The sequence below is a fragment of the Littorina saxatilis genome, linkage group LG6 (genome assembly GCF_037325665.1).
Source record: "Littorina saxatilis isolate snail1 linkage group LG6, US_GU_Lsax_2.0, whole genome shotgun sequence".
Taxonomy (NCBI): Eukaryota; Metazoa; Mollusca; class Gastropoda; order Littorinimorpha; family Littorinidae; genus Littorina; species Littorina saxatilis.
The window spans coordinates 23,642,382-23,660,242 of NC_090250.1; the positions used below are offsets into that span (position 1 = coordinate 23,642,382).

Below are 17,861 nucleotides of genomic sequence, written 5' to 3' on the forward strand. Positions count from 1 at the left end.
TGTGCAGAAGATGTGCAGATCAGTGCGAGGTTGAGATTTAGACCCTGATTCGCACAGCAAAACAACAACACAACAGCTAAGTCCCACCCAAACAGAGGAAATCCTTGACAATCAGGTTGGTCAATAATTTGAGAGAATAGCTATGAAGTATCATTAAGTACAGAAAGCCAATGATGAATTAGTTGAAAATTATGCAACAGCTCGGTATAGTAACTTTTGTATGATTTAATCCGGAATAAGTATGAAGTTTAATTCTAAGGTAGGGAGGGATGTATAGTGTCCTCAGTCTGAAATTGGTTTCTGCACTTTATAGTACTTTTATTAGTTGTTAGCCAATGTTGATGTAGATGACTAGATCTCTATGTGATTCCGGTATGAAGACAGACATCATCAATGTAAACAATCTACCAGTACCATATCTCCAAAGAAAAGAACCCTGACAGTTTCCTGAAACACACTAGCTGTGTAACTTTAAGTTGTAACTCACTAACTCAGTAAGTATTGTTATTAACACAACCATGAACACATTGTAATTGTATAATTTGTAGAATTATTATTGCAGATGTCAAGGCAAGAGAGGAAGAAGAAGACACAGAACCTAACAAAGATTCTGAATGGGGAAAATTGCGGATGGAGCTCATGGATGCCAGAGTTCAGTGCAGTGTTCCGGCCAAGGACACATGTGATTTGTGTTCCTTAAGAGCATCACCTCTGTATGTCTGCTTGGATTGTGATTCTTTGCATAAACACAGCCTGTTCCACAAGCCGCTGATATGGACGGTGATTTCACATTTTTTACATGACATTTATAAAGAATTAACTTAATACACCTTTAACTGCTGTTCTAATGAATGAAGCTCTAACAAACTATTCTTGTTCAAATTTATTTTAACATTTGTATACATCATTACATGTGATTTGTATCCCCATATGTTTTTCTCATTATTGGAATTCAATTTAAAGAGTTTGATGACATTTTTGTCCTCTTGCAAAAGTTTTAAAGGCTGCTCTTTAGTGACCACATTTTTGAAAATGTGTGCCTGATGTTGTGCAGGGTCAAATGTACATCCCAGCTCCAGTGTGCTATGTACCTGTTTTCCGCTCTACATGCCCTGAGTCTGCTTGTTCCCCAGAGGCTCGTGCAGTAGATGTGTTTGACCACCAAGGTAGGACAGTCTCCTTTCTGTTTCCCTTAATGTAAATAAATAGTACACCATCTTCAAATTAACATCACCAATGCAGTCTGATTCATGGGCGCTTCATTGTAGTCACTATATTGTGTTTAGCTTCCATATTAGTTGAAACGTTATATGAACCCTTGCAGTAGTTTGTATGCTTACTACCTGCAGAACGGTAACTTGCCTAGTTTTACTGCCTGTGGTAAATCTCCCGCAACTGGAAGGCTGTATCCTCTGACCTGGTTGTGCAACTTGCGCTACACTTGTCTTTCAGTATACGTCTACTATCTTCCTTGCTGAGTTGTCTTCCATTCAAATACTTTTCACAAATTATACATGACAATTGACATGTTTCTTTTCACACTAGTTACATTATCGTTTCTCCTCTGAAGTTTCTTGCGGCACTGACTTTATCGCTGGCGTTGAATTGCGCGATGTTACATGAGGCTTAAAATTAAATGCTAAGTTAATGTCAGTTCTACCAGTGGCTTATTTTTCCTAATAATATCATTATCAATCTGCTCCCGCTTTATTAATTCATTAACATGCATTTTCACTCAATATAAGTCTTAGTAATCACCAGTTTTGAAGCAACATCTGTGAGTCTCTGAAAACTTTGATGGTTTGGTGATCTCCTGATATGGCCCAAGCCTGCTTGACCTTACATCATCAAATTCTAGGGTCACACCAAGTTCATGTTTAAGTTATCATAAATAACTGAACCCAAGTCTGATTTTCTGCTTCAAGTTTTAAGGTTACAGTTACAATGGGGTCAAGTTTTGGTTACAAAAATAAGATAATGTACTTTTTTTTAGAATATTGGATATTATTTATGTGATCCTTTGGGGGAAGTTTTTGGTGAATTTTGGTTAATATGAAGAATTGTGGGAATCTACTGTACCTTAATCTAGATGCGCCTGACCTGATTTGCTGTAAAACGCACTGTGGCAACTGTGATAATTTGTTCCTTGGTCTTTATGTTGTTCGCTCTCGTGTGCAGTCATTGTTTATTTGCGTTTGCTAATTAAGTAATGAAAGTGAGTTATTCTACTGATCTTCCCTGTGCTGCTGCTCTCCTGTGCTGAAGGTGAAATGTAGTCCTGAGGCGCGCATCACCATGTAGCTGGACTAGATGCACCCTCTTTATTGCAGCGCTCTAGTTACCAGCGTCACACAAACAAGAGAAGTAACACAACCAAACAGTTAGTGGTTACAAAGAGTGCTCTTTTTTGCCTACTTTACGCATAGAGTGGAGGCAGGCTCTTGTAAAGGATATATATATTTGTCAAGCTTTGTTTCAGGACGCCAGCACCTTGTCCAAGTGGAATTTTGTCGGCATGAAAAGGACGCCCTGACAGTTGTAAAGAATGGCCTGTGGCCATCATCAACAAAGCGACCACGTGTCGCCTTCACCATGGCCCTCATGGAGCTCTGTGTTGAACTGCAAGTCAACGCGAGACTCTCCTTGCATGCCATTTGCGCTGCATTGAAGCAGGCTCAGACATCTAGGCCCCTCCTGCCCCCAGCATTGCCGTCACTGAACCTTTACAGGGTTCTGTCTGCGGAATCTTTCAACGAGTACCGCTACCAAAGAACGAAGCTACTCAACCTCTCCAGTGCTCCTGGGTTTGAGCTAAGCTGTTGCATTCCATGTGACAAGGTAATGCAACGTGGGTGTTGTGTATGCATGTTTGCATTGATTTTCATCCAGACTTCAAATCAGGATGGTTTCAAATATAGCGGATTGTGTATGCTCGCTGAACACCTGCAATCTACTCATTTAACACAGTTGTGCTAGAGAGGCACATCGATACAAGATTACAAGCTCAACTAGTCTTATTTAGTGATATTGGTAAGTTGAAAGAAGTAAACAAATAGTATCTGCACAAATGTGAAAGATGCACATGTTACAGTTAGTGTTGCAGTGTTTGGTGTTGTGTTCCTTTTGAAATTTGTTTTAAAAAAATCCTAAACACTATTTCAATAGTGGAAGTTATGGAAGTGTTAAGTGCCTCTGTTTCAGAATCCAAGCAAATCTGTCATCTGTATTGATGGAAATCCGTCGCGATATAACCTTCGTGGTTGAAAACGACGTTAAACACCAAATAAATAAATAAAGAAAGATTGATGGAAATTTTGGCCTAGTCCACAAAAAAAGGAGGACAAAGTCTGCGGAAGATTTACGCCATGCAGGCCCTTTTTTTTTGAAGAAAGGCGATGTTTCTTCCTTCATCAACGACGTCTACAAGGAAAACCAAGGAAAACACGTCAAGTGGGTCACCCAAAAGAAAGTCTGATTTAAGATAATAAGATTCATTCTACAGCTTAACTGAAGGTTACCACACACACACACACACACACACACACACACACACACACACACACACACACACACACACACACACACACACACACACACAGAGTACCTTTTTTTTGGAAAGAGAACAGAGGCTGGGAGGGAGAGAGACACAGACAGACAGAGAGTAGAGACAGACAGAGAGATCACAGACATGGACACTCAAAATAGAGGAACTGAGTATTGAAAAGCAAGAGAGGGAATGGCGTCATTGGACATAATGTCAGAACATTATGACATCGTATTTTTACTTGGAATCTAGGCTGCTGACCCAATTGAAGCGGCCTTGGGTAGCGTTTGTCGGTTTGATGAAAATGTTGATAGGTGCTGTTAATGTTCCCAGTATTTTTTTTAACTTTCATCTCAAACTGTAGCTTTGGCAACAAAAAATGCATTCTATGCATAGAAAGAATTCTATGCGCATGGAATGCATTATATGCACGTAGAATGCATTCTATGAATTAACGTTGATTTAACGAGCAACTCGGCGTCTTTTATCGTTCGTCCTTCCTTTTCGAAGATGACAACAGACTCGACACCCAAGCATCGGCGGTTATTACCCTGATCCACAAAGGGAAAGACTTATCAAAACACAGTTTATCAAACTGGAGACCAATTTCTTTGACAAATACAGACTATAAGATTTTAGCTAAATGTTGAGCAAATAGGTTATGCCCAGTTATTCAAAACATAGTACACGAAGATCAAGTTGGTTTTATTAAAGGTAGAAACGTCTCTCATACGCTGAGAACAATAGATGACGTTATTGAACATTTTAGATTACAAGAAAAACCTGGTTTGGCACTTGCTTTGGATTTCAAAAAAGCATTTGACAGCATATCGAAAGAGTTTATGTAATGTGCCTTTAAGAGATACGGGTTTGGAACAGATTTTTTACGTTGGGTAGAAGTATTGTTCAGTAGCACAAGAAGCTGCATCGGATACAACGGTTGGCTCTCAAGTGATTTTGAAATCAGCTGTGGGGTGCGACAAGGTTGTCCTTTCTCACCACAAGCTTTTGTTATTGGAATTAAGCTGCTTGCAACCCGATTTCGAAAAGGTTCTGAAGTAAAAGGTTTGGAAATTGAAACTGACGATTCAGAAGAATTGCATATGTTTAAAAAGATTTTGAAGGCACTTCTGTATGCCGATGATGTTACCATGTTTTTGCGTGATAAAGATGACATTAAAGTTGTTTTGGGGATATTAGACGAGTTTACCATTATATCCGGTTTGAACATAAATAGAGTAAAATCAGAAGCAATGTGGATTGGATCAAATCGGAATAGCAACGAGGGGAGATACGGATTAAGATGGGTTAAACAAAATGAAGATTTGGGGAATATATTTTTTCAGTACATCCTGTGCCTCCCTCATGGATGCAAACTGGACACAACGAATTAAGAATATTAAACAGGTGATTTTAAATTGGGAAAAACAGAATCTTGGCATATTTGGTAAAATTTGCGTAACATTTTATTTTTTTATTTCTCATTTTGTCTATATGTTATGCAGGCAATATGCATCCCTGAACCTGTGTTGAAAGAAATCAATCGTTATTGTTTCGTTTTCTTTGGAGGAAAATAAATTGTTATAAGAAAGCGTTTGAGAAAGTGAAGAGAAGTTGTGTGCAGTGGAATAGGAACAGGAGGAATTCAAATGATTGATATGCAAGTATTGCAAGAATTTTTTGTGTGCGGCTGGCTTGCTAGCGTTCGAATATGAATAATGACAGTACATGAACCTGGATTCCTAGATTACATTTCCGTAATTTTGGAACAAATTTATCATGTTTTAATTCAATTATTGGTCCTAAAAAGTTTAAAGGGTTAGAAAGTACTGCGAGTCTGGTTGGAAAATGATACACTGCACTCTCCTTCATCTCTGAAGATGGCATGCATATGGAATAATGTCGATATAAAATATCAAATATAATGTAATTTATTTTGACAACTGGGCAAAAAAAGGAATAACACATGTCAATGACCTTTTAGAAAACAATTCGTTTTGTCATTTCAGAATGTACATAACTTAATTGGTACTTCACCAGAACTCTATTTACAGTACATTTTTGTTCACTCGGCGTTGTCTCGTTATTTAAAGAATAATACGGATTATGTATGTGCTGTTGCTGAAGAATTTTCGAAACTGTATTTTAATGATAAAGTGATGTTAAAAGCTAGAGATTTTCGAAATTTTATGACAGATATGAAATATAGTCCACCCTGCTGTGTTCGATTTTGGCTGAACAAACTTGGAGAACAAGTTTGGCTTAATGCAAAAGAGACAACAACAGAAACCAGACTAAAAGAATTACAGTGGAAGATATTACACAATATATACCCAACCAATATTCTTCTCTTAAAAATGGGACTCGCAAATAATGATAAATGTCCATAATTGTATTGAACAAGTTGATTATATTGAACATTTCTTTTTCTATTGCAATAAAATTCACCATTTATGGAAGCATGTTGGAACATTGTTTTACGATCGATATAACATGGCAATTATTTTACACGCAACAGATGTGCTGATTTGTGTGCGAGATAAGAATGGTTTGTTTAAGTATCTTACCCATTTAATCTTGATTGGAAAAATGTGTATAAGTAAATTTAGATATGGGACACCCCTTGAAATATTATTTATTTTTCAAAGGGACTTAACCCTCGGGGGCCTAAGTGTAAGTTTAATTTGAGTGTTTGAAATAATAATACTTAGAGACTGTTATTTATGTGATAGAAATGTATGATATACTCCAGGTTTACTACATGTTTGAATTAAAATTTAAAAACAAAAACAAAAAAACAAAAACTGGGACAATGATAACCCCCCCCCCCCCCCCACAAAAACAAAACAAAATAATTTTAAAAAAATGATTATATACTATTATTATTTTTGGTATTACTATTATTATTATTATTGTAAAAAAAAAAAGTAAAAAAAAAAAAGCTGAAATTGAAAGTTATAAGATATATATATCAATTGATATTTATTTCGAAGTAATTTCAGATTGTTATATTTTTTATTTTTTGTAATCTACTTTGATTTTGTTTATTTTAATAACTAAATAAAAATAATGTGACCATTTGTTTTAAAATTATATTAATGTAATGGAAAAAAAGAATGTAAGGGACAAAAATTTGAATTTTGTTTTAATGAGGGCATTATAAATAGCTGTTAAGAAAAAAAGGAATAGATAAGAAATAGTTTTTAAGGAAAAATTAAATATGTAAGACCAATTGGTTTTTTTTGGGGGGGGGGGGGGGGATTTTATTTAATTCTTTTCTTTTTTTTGCTTAACGCCCAGCCGACCACGAAGGGCCATATCAGGGCGGTATTTTATTTAATAAACTGATTGACTGTTTTATATTTTATATAACATAGATATATAATGTATATATAATATAATATATAATGAGCTGTTATTGATATTATAAGATCGTAAAATAAAGCATTTCCGTTTGTAAGCCCTAATATCTCATTTAAAAAAAGCTGATTCCCAGAAAAAAAAAGAAAAAAACTGACTCGAAAACGAAGGATGAATAACAAAAGACGCCGATTACATGCGGGAAGAGAGCCCAATAACTTGTCTTCTCAGAACTGGTTATTTTCTATGCCAATTCTGCATTTTTCTTGTGGTACAGCATTTGTAATGATGCATGAGCTGTGAAGAACGGAATTTTTTTGCTTCAAATGTAAAATGTATGACAAGCGGGAAATCTTTGATCCAAACAAGTATGTCATACAGTCAAATTGAGAGTAGCGCCCACCTAGTACCTACGTCGCTTCAGCGGCAATAAATCTGCGCAACGGATTAAGACGCCATGATGCATGTGTGCTGCATGTAGTTGAGGTTCTACCCGCACACACAGCATCAATGCCGCATGTGTCATTAGTTTTGCCGCGAGAAAAAAAAGGGGATCCTACTCTGAGCTGACATCAAAATGTGCAAGTTCTCTCCCTTAAATTGCGATACGAAAAGAATTGCTGTGGTTTGTGAATGAAGTTAAATGGAGCATTACTTCCAAGATGTTTAAACAAAATACATTTTTTTCATCAAAAAAGTTATTGCAAATCTAGGAAACAGTAACTTATCTTCTTTCAGAGACAATTTGATTAATTGTCCTCAGAGTATTTGTTTAAAAGTTATTAGTTTTTTTGTGAGGTAGGAGAAGACACAATCATAAATCCAAAGAATACATATGTCACATTATTTTGGATCATATCCATAGCATTATGTCAAGATTATATTGTTCTGTACTTACAATTACTGCCGTCTAGGTAGAAGTACCAAAGTAGAATTAATTTATAATTGATTTCAGTTCGCACTCTCATCATACAATCTACTGTGCTTATACCAGGTAATATGTAAGATTGGAAAAGAATCACACTCACACCCATTCCCATTCACAAGATTTAGACCCAAAAAATATCCCTCTTATGCACAACCAAAAACCTGACAACTGATACTAGCACTCCATTTTTTTTAAACAAGGAAAAAAACCGTATAAATATACTTTTTTTGAATTGACCAATGAGGGGATCAAACCCGTGACCACCGGGATGGGAGCGCCAAGTCTTATCGACTAGAAAACGAAGGCCACTGAAGAAATATGACAATTGGATGTGATCTCGCAGTGATTGAAATATATTTTGTGATTAGTATCTGTTATTTATACTAAAATGACTGTGTTGAAAAAAGGTAACGATGACCTGACTGTGCATGACATGAACACACACACAACTGGGAAGCATTTATTTGAAAAAACCTTCTGCAAGCGTTGACAAAATTTGACACGAAGGCAAACACCTTTCTCCTTTGACAATCGAGCGGGTTGTGTCCCCTCCAATACATATCTTTGATTGGTTGGTTTCTCGCGTCGTGTGTCAAAAATAAAATGGATTCTATTCTCAAGCGTCATGCCGCGTAGTGCCGCTGATGTGATGCTTCGTCAGCGACTCCCTTTAAATACCTTTAACGGCGTAGAAAGTTCGAGGAAATAACAGGGGCATTACCTTTTTTTTTTAACCTGGGGTACAAAACATGTCACAGTAATGTTTGCCTGAGTTTATTTTGAAGGAATACAAGAATGACAGAAAGTGTACTTAAGAACACTATGTTTAGTTTGCTTCTCTGAAAATTAAATTTATTTATAAAAATGTGTCATGAAGATTTTAGAAGTGCACATTAATATAAACAAGCTGAGAGAAATTAATTAAATATGATAAAATAAAATGCATTTAAGAACGTTCTGTTCAATTTTTAGGGCTGGCTACTTGCTAACGATGATGGATACGCAAGTACACACTCATGCAGCAATGGAGAAATACGTATAATAATAATAATAACAATAAACACACACACTACTGCTACCGCAATAAATACTACATGTACTACTCACCTCGTCTCTTTGACATTCTGGTGGTTTCTTCGCTCATCATTGGGCCTTCAGAAAAGAGCGTCTCACTTTGTTGAATTGCACGTGTCTGAATGTGCAACACTTTGCTTCAATAGTCTTTAAGCCTCAAGAATTAAGACTCTTGCGCGGCTGTGATTTTGGCGACTCGGCAAACTGCTTTTATACCAGATCTTCCAAAAATGCCCCATACATTCTATTGTGAATTTCAGAAAAATCCTGTCCACTTTTGGTAGTGATCTCATGCACGGTTCCCCAGACGCTACTTTAATTGGCCGAAAAACAGTACACTTCATCCAATCAGAAGGCTTAGTTTCCACAAGCTAAACGAGTTAGAATTAACGAGACAACCCTAATGACATCCTGAATACCATACACTCTGTCCTGTATAGATGGTTACAGCGACCTGACAGGCGAAGGCAGCGGCATAATATTAAACGTGGGTGAAAGAGGGATCTTTCCTTTTAGCCCTCTAATTTTCTACGATGACAGGTTTTGTGTGACAGTTATGTAAAAACTTAGGATGTACATGTATTGCATTATTTGGTGAATTGTATTTAATATATCCTAACTCGCTTTTTGTCCAAAATGTAGTCGATTTTCTATTTGTGCTCGTTTATGTGTCGCAAATACTGTGCATTTTTAATTTTTGCATCAAAAGGAAATATATATCTAACTCTAAGTTTGCTGTTATAATTCCCTTTTTACATTTCGTCAAGTTTTGACGTAGAGGGGGGAATCGAGACGAGGGTGTGGTGTATGTGTGTCTGTGTGTGTGTGTGTGTGTGCGTGTGTGTGTGTGTGTGTGTGTGTGTGTGTGTGTGTGTGTGTAGAGCGATTCAGAGAAAACTACTGGACCGATCTTCATGAAACTTGACATGAGAGATCCTGAGTATGGTATCTCCAGATTTTTTTCATTTTTTTTTTATAAATGTCTTTGATGACGTCATATCCGGCTTTTCTTGAAAATTGAGGTGGCACTGTCACGCTCTCATTTTTCAACCAAATTGGTTGGAATTTTGGTCAAGTAATCTTCGACGAAGCCCGGACTTTGGTATTTCATTTCAGCGCAGTGTCGATCTGGCCATCTGGCAGTCGTGTCCCCGTAAGTACTAACAAGTCGCGTAAGGCGAAATTACTACATTTAGTCAAGCTGTGGAACTCACAGAATGAAACTGAACGTAGTCCGCCGCTAGTGCAAAAGGCAGTGAAAGTGACGAGCCTGTTTGGTGCGGTAGCGGTTGCGCTGTGCTTCATAGCACGCTTTACTGTACCTCTCTTTGTTTTAAGTTTCTGAGCGTGTTTTTAATCCAAACATATCATATCTATATGTTTTTTGAATCAGGAACCAACAAGGAATAAGATGAAATAGTTTTTAAAACGATTTCGGAAATTTAATTTTGATCAAGCTTGTTTTTAATCCAAATATAACATATTTATATGTTTTTGGAATCAGGATATAATGAAGAATAAGATGAACGTAAATTTGGATCGTTTTTCAGATTTTTAATGACCAAAGTCATTAATTAAAGGCTATATTAAAGGCAGAAAAGTATCTACAATATTGAGGTTAATTGATGATGTAATCAAACAGTCACACGAGTTAAATCAACCTGGCCTGTTGGTCGCAATTGACTGTGTTCAAGCGTACGATAGTATTTCAAAAGAGTTTATTATTAAAGCCTTTCAAAAATTCGGGTTTGGGCCAGAATTTGTTCAATGGGTGACTGTGTTAATGAACGACACGGTTAGCTCAGTGCAGTATTGTGGATGGTTGTCTGATTTTTTTGATGTGAAAGCCGGGATTCGTCAAGGGTGCCCGTTTTCATGTTTGGCCTTTGTACTGGCCATTGAATTGTTGGCATCAAAAATAAGACAGTGTAGACGTATTAAAGGAATCTCGTTATGGAACAATGTTGATATTGCAACTGTTATTAAAATTGCTCTGTATGCAGACGATATCACCCTTTTTTTAAAGGATGAGATTGATATGTATTGTGCACTTGAAATAATGAATGACTTTTCTAGCTTTTCAGGCTTAAGGATACATAAGAGAAAGTCTGAGGCGATGTGGTTGGGTAGTAGAAAACATTGTGATGAAACATTTTATAATTTTGTTTGGAAGAAAAAGTTGAAGATTTTGGGTGTATATTTTTGTAATGATAAGAGTGCTTCTTTGGTAGAAGATAACTGGACTGGAAGAATAAGGAATATTAAGCGATTGATCTGTGCATGGGAGAAGCGAAATTTGAGCATTGTAGGGAAAATATGTATTGTGAAAACGTTTTTAATTTCACAATTTGTGTATATTATGCAAGCGTTTGTATTACCTGACTGTGTTTTGAATGAAGTCAATACCTTATTGTTTAGATTTTTGTGGCGAAAAAGAGATTGTAATCAGAAGGCCTTTGAAAAGGTGAAAAGAAGCGTTTTATGTTTTGAAATTGAAAAAGGTGGTTTAAAAATGATCGGTATCAGGCAAATGCAAATTTCTTTTTTATTACAATGGGTTTCACAACTGACTACATCAAATGAAAATGATAATTGGAGTTTCACTCCAAAGATGATGTATTTGCGTTTTGGAAAGCATTTTGAATGTTTCTTATCGAATGTAAACAGTGCAAGATTTAAAGGGTTAGACCTAGTGAAATCACACTTTTGGAAAGCAGTATTAAAATATTGGCTGGATAATAACCACTACGATCGTGGGACAGTCGGGCCGACTTTATTATGGAATAATGCATGCATAACGTATAGTGGCAAAGTTTTATTTTTTGAAAGTTGGATACAACGAGGTGTATTGGTATTAACTGACATTGTACGTTCGGGAGACATATTATCATATCAAGACATATGTGATTTGATTGGATATTCGCCAAACCGAATTCTTGAATATAATGTTGTAAAAGCTGCTGTGTCATTATTTATGAGGAAAAATTTTGTAAATATGACTGATGATGTTTGTATTACCTTACCACTGTTTAACGGCAAAAATGTGTTAAGTGCCAGAGAATATAGGAAAGAGATTATTAATATGAAAACAGATGTACCATGTTCCGGAGGATTTTGGAAGAGAAAGTTTAATGTAGAAATTGATGAACGATCTTGGATAGTTGCCTATCAGTCAACACAAGAGACTAGATTAAGAGTTTTACACTGGAAAATTATGCACAACATTTATCCGACCAACATTCTCCTGTGTAAAATGAAAGTAACGGAAACTAATAAATGTAATTACTGTTATGATGTAACTGATTTCATTGAACACTTCTTTTTTGAATGCCCGGTTGTACACAAATTCTGGAAGTTTATTGAAGAATTTATTTTTCGTACTTTAGAAATTAAGATTGTTTGAAAGTTAGTGATGTTTTATTTGGTATGCATTTTGTAATGGTGAAAAAGGCAACTATGTATAAATTGAACCACATTATCTTAATCGGACAGATGTGCGTTAGTATATATAAAAAAACAAATTCGTTTTTACCGTTGGAAAGTATTTTTAATAGGCAGTTACAGATAAGAAGCATTTTTGTGTGAGTGTTCGAAGAACAAAACGTTAAAAAAGTTAGCTTGTTGTATTCGATAAGCTGTATTTAATTCATTGTATGAGATAGTGTTAATTGTTGTTATTTATTTGAATAAAACATTTTGAAAAAAAAAAAAAAATTTAAATTTTTTTTTTAATTTTTAAGCCACCAAACTGAAATGCAATACCGAAGTCAGGCCTTCGTCGAAGATTGCTCGGCCAAAATTTCAATCAGGGTCGAACTCGCAACCTCTCGCTTCCGCAAGTGCGTTACCACTCGGCCACCCAGTCCGATGTAAGCCTCTGCGACTTCAATCTCAGTGTGGCAGTACATGTACATTAATCTGCTGACCATAAACAAGGAATGCGTCCAGCTGTCTCTCTAGCTCTCCAGTAGGTTTCTCAGCGGGCTTGTGTAATGTATAGCCACTGCGCGAGTCGAATCGCTCTACGACTAGCTGGTCCTCTCCACGGCCCCCCACCCCCACCGCCAGCCCCACGCATCCCTCTCTCGCCCTTCCTCTCTCCCCCCGTTCCTCTCTCCCCCCTCTCCATCTCTCCCCCCTCCCTCTCTCCACCCCTCCCTCTCTCTCCCCCTCCTTCTGTCTCTCCCTTCCTCTCTCTTTACCCTTAATTGTCAATCCGTTTTTCATTGCTAAATTCATACGGATAAATAAAAGCTTGATGTTTAACAAGAATCACCTCTGATTTGTTATTTGCACTGTCACTGAAGACTAGACCGTCAGTGAAACTTAATAGGGGAAAGGCTCCTAATATGGACCTGCTCCTAATATGGACCACCTCCTGTTCTGACAAACTAACGGCGCTAGAGCACTCAAAACAATTTCATTCGCTTTATTCACCCTCTCTGGATGAGTTGCACATGTCAAAACAGTTGCAGAAACACAAACCTCAAAACCGTTAGGCTTTTTCGCTTTTTTTCACTTTTGGCAGCGTTCACTCTAAATTTGCCGCCTAAAACGGACTCGTTTCTGTCCACAGCCAAAGCTTTCATAACACAAAAATGGCTATATATGACAGCTAAGGCAGTATTTGTTATATTTTAACAGTGTGCACCCCGAGTTTCTACTGCAAACAAAAAATAATAGCAAAACCTCAAAGTATGTGTGAGTCCCCTAATATGGACCACCTTCAACAAATCGAAGAAAATAAAAACTAAAGGCAATTTTAATTAATTCATTAAGAAGCTTGCTGAAAATAACCTATAACTAGCCCTCGAGATTTCAAAAAAATATAACAAATAGTCTTTTTTGTGGAAGTTGATAATTTCACTTATTTTCACTCTGTTTTTGATAAGCTTCTTCAGTTTCCTGGTGTGCTTCAAATAATGCTCTCATCAACCCGAAACAGCTAAATCTAAAGCATATTTGAATTAGTCTGACTTGCACACTAAGTTGTATCATGTTATTTTGAAGTATTGGGGTCTTTTTACAGTGATTCGTGAAGGCCGCTTCACTGGTCCATATTGGGCGCCCAGGCTCCTAATATGGACCATTTGTGATTTTTTCTGTATTTAATTTTTGCTGAAGGTCTATCAAAGCTATTTCACTCTAATTAGGCCTAACTGTTCAACTAAGAGAGAAGGACTACCAACCACAAAATGAAACTTCTTCGCAAGAAAACAAGCTAGTTATCAGCAATAAACAAAAAGTGGTCCATATTAGGGGCCCTTCCCCTACAGTTCGCCACCTGTTTACCTGTTTTTATATTTTAATCCAGACAGCATTATCCACCACCACCCATTATATAAACATTCTATTTTGTGTAGTCCCGATATCAATGTTGCAAACCTTTTGATGCAGCTTTTAATAATATAAGAGATTTGATTTATACGTATTCCCTGTTTCACTCAATGAATATATATATTCCCTAAAATATCCAGGTAATATACATATTTCCTGGAATTTGGATGCCATTTTTAGACGTATTCCCTGACTTATATTTAGCATTCAAAAGGAGACACTTTGATGGAGTGATCTCTCTCTCTCTCTCTCTCTCTCTCTCTCTCTCTCTCTCTCTCTCTCTCTCTCTCTCTCTCTTTCTCTCTCTCTCTCTCTCTCTTTCTCTCTCTCTCTCTCTCTCTCTCTCTCTCTCTCTCTCTCTCTCCTTGTAATTGTAATGTACATATTATATAATATCACAATTACTTTTTCTGATGGACTAGATAGTCCACCAGTATTACATTTATGTTTGTCCTTGACGTTGTTTTTGCCACGTTTTTCCCCCCATTGCAAGGGGCATGTTGCCTAAATGCAATAAACTCGTTAATCGTTAAAAAAAAATCTCTCTCTCTCTCTCTCTCTCTCTCTCTCTCTCTCTCTCTCTCTCCTATGTATTCCCATTTCGATTATAACCATTTTGCTTAGATCAGGACTAGCTGTAAGAGAGGTCCTACGGACCTAATGCTATCTTTCCTGTAATAAAGTTCAATGTTCAATGTTCTCTCTCTCTCTCTCTCTCTCTCTCTCTCTCTCTCTCTCTCTCTCTCTCTCTCTCTCTCTCTCTCTCTCTCTCTCTTCGGAGGAATTACTCAACTATTGATCATGTGTTTACCCTTTACGCTTGCGTCCAGAAACAATTTTCACAAAAGGCCAAACTGTATGTAGCCTACATAGATTTTTGTAAGGCTTACGATAGCATTAAGCGCCCCGTGCTCTGGTCAGTGCTTTTTCGATTAGGCATACAAGGCAAAATATTTAAGGTGTTAAAGAGCATGTATGAAAATGTGAAAGCATGCGTGCGGTGCGGAAACGAATACACTGATTTCTTTGAATGTATGCAAGGCCTTAAGCAAGGTTGTGTAGCCTCACCGACAATTTTCTCGTTTCTGATCAACGAACTGGCGCAGGATGTCATACAACGAGGCAGACATGGGATACGTTTATCTCCGTCTGAGTTAGAACTGTTTGTAATGCTTTTTGCTGACGACATTGCGCTGTTATCCAGCACTGTAGTAGGCCTACAAAACCAGCTTAATGTCCTGCGCTGCTCTGCAGAAAAACTGTGTCTGAACGTGAACTTGACAAAGACTAAGGTCATGGTTTTTAGAAAGGGCGGGCACATTGCACAAAAAGAGAAGTGGTTCTACGGAATGGATCGTCTTGAGATTGTGAACTCGTTTAAATATCTCGGTGTAACCCTTTCCACCCAACTGAGCTGGAACATTGCAGTAGAAACAAAGACAACCATGGCGAAAAAGGGAGTGATCGAAATCGTTAGATTACTGAACAGACTTGGCTGCCATTCGGCAAAGGTGTTTTTCAAACTGTTTGACGCACGGATCGCTCCTATGCTCTTGTATGGTTCAGAGCTATGGGGATATGGAAAGTATGACTCTGTGGAAAGGGTCCACCTGTTTGCGTGTAAAAAGTTTCTGAAAGTGACAATTCGAACTCCAAACAACATTGTGTATGGTGAATTGGGAAGACATCCGCTGTATATTAACTCTGCAGTCAGATGTGTGAAATACTGGTTTACACTGCTGAAGCAACCTGATTCAAGATATTCCAAGATTGCATATAAAGCTTTATGTAATTTGGCATCGAAGGGCCACACAAATTGGGTCTCACATGTGCAGAGTCTTTTATGTTGTAATGGTTTTGCTGCTGTGTGGATGTACGGAACGGTTGGGAATGAGAAGTGTTTCTTACAAGAGTTTAAAAGACGTTTACAAGATTGTTTTTGTCAAGAATGGTTCTCCTTTTTAGAATGCAGTGAACGTTTTGACATTTATAATTGTTACAAAACATGCTTGGAAAAAGAGAAATACATTGAATTAATCGAAGATATTAAGTACAGAGTTGCTCTTACTCGTTTCCGCGCAGGAGTATCCGAAATCAACGCTCACAAGTTTCGGTACGCACCAAACCAAACGACAAGAAACTGTCCTCTCTGTACAGCTGATAAAGAAGATGAACACCATGTTGTATTTTTATGTCCTTTTTATCAAGACCTTCGAGCAAAGTATTTGAAAATCTCGAACTCTAAGACGCTGCAACAACAACTTGTGTATTTCTGTGGCAATAATGAGGAAAATGTGATGAACAGCTTCAGCAGATTTGTGTTCTTCATGCTGCAGAAGAGACGAACCCTTATAAATGAGGTTCAGTGATATGTCATCAGGGTTTTAATGTATTTGTTGAATTTTATGCGTGACTATAATTTATAACTGTGCAGATACTATTGCTGTTATTTTAACCACTATTGTAAGGGGCTGTGGCCTTAGACAATTAAAGATTTGTTCTTGTTCTTGTTCTTGTTCTCTCTCTCTCTCTCTCTCTCTCTCTCTCTCTCTCTCTCTCTTTACCCACAAACACAGATAGAGAAGATTCACACGTTTGCGCTTAAAAAGATTTTAAACGTGGCGCCAAGAACACCAAACGACATAGCATATGCTGAAACTGGTCGCTATCCGTTGTACATTTTTTCTCATGTTGCATGTATAAAATATTGGTTACGCCTAGTCAAGATGAATGATTCCAGACTCCCTAAAAAAGCTTATAATATGCAGTTGTATTTGCACAGGCAAGGCAAGTTTTGTTGGACATCCCAAGTAAGATTAACTTTGTATAAATTTGGTTTCGGATTTGTGTGGGAAAACCAAGGTGTGCAATGCGAGAAAGCATTTTTGAAATGTTTTAGACAGAGGTTAATAGATTGTAATATTCAAAATTGGCAAGAGCGCATTAATACCAGCGCAAGGTTTGAGGTTTACCGCGTATTTAAGTTATCTGTTTGCATGGAAACGTATTTTACTTTTGTCAAAAATAAGCATATAAGAGATGTACTCATTGGGTTCAGAGTGGGCGTGTCCGAATTACGCTCACATAAATTGAGATACTCCCCACATACCCTACAGGACATGTTTTGCCCATTCTGCAAAAAAGCACCTGAGGATGAAATGCACATTTTATTTCACTGTGATGCATTGAACGATCTTCGCTGCCAATACTTACCCTTTAAATACACATCATATCCTTGTTTGGTTTCCTTTCAGTTGATAATGCAAAACAAGAAGGGTCTCTATGATTTAGGCAGATTTATTTATTATGTTAACAAACGCCGTGATTTACTTCCTAAGGTGTAACAGAATGATTTATTTTGCTTCATGTCTCTCTGTTTTGCTGATGTGGTTGAGTGCATTGTGTAGCTGCTGGTTTTTAAACAACTATGTCCTTTGATGTATGTTGTAGTTGAGGATGTATTTGATGAGGCACCAGCCATCCCCTGTACATACCCATACATGTATGTATGTGCGCGTGTGTGTGTGTTTGTGTGTGTGTGTGTGTGTGTGTGTGTGTGTGTGTGTGTGTGTGTGTGTGAGAAGGAGTGAAAGCCAGAATGTTTGTGTGTATGTGTGT

At 37.2% G+C, this 17,861-nt stretch overlaps 1 protein-coding gene and 1 long non-coding RNA gene across 2 annotated transcripts in view; one reads left to right on the forward strand and one right to left on the reverse strand.

Annotated features, from left to right (window-relative positions):
* Nucleotides 1-12,427, forward strand: part of LOC138968794 (uncharacterized) — a 379,269-nt gene extending 366,842 nt beyond the window's left edge. The window contains exon 2 of the long non-coding RNA XR_011456286.1: nt 10,998-12,427. This is a non-coding gene — a long non-coding RNA (uncharacterized lncRNA). The remainder of the gene's footprint in view (nt 1-10,997) is intronic.
* The window catches only part of LOC138968792 (allene oxide synthase-lipoxygenase protein-like), a 141,112-nt gene that overhangs the window by 21,495 nt on the left and 101,756 nt on the right, over nt 1-17,861 (reverse strand). The window contains exon 2 of the mRNA XM_070341436.1: nt 8,940-9,024. Within this exon, the coding sequence (XP_070197537.1) occupies nt 8,940-8,979 (40 nt within the window). The 5' untranslated portion in view covers nt 8,980-9,024. The remainder of the gene's footprint in view (nt 1-8,939; nt 9,025-17,861) is intronic.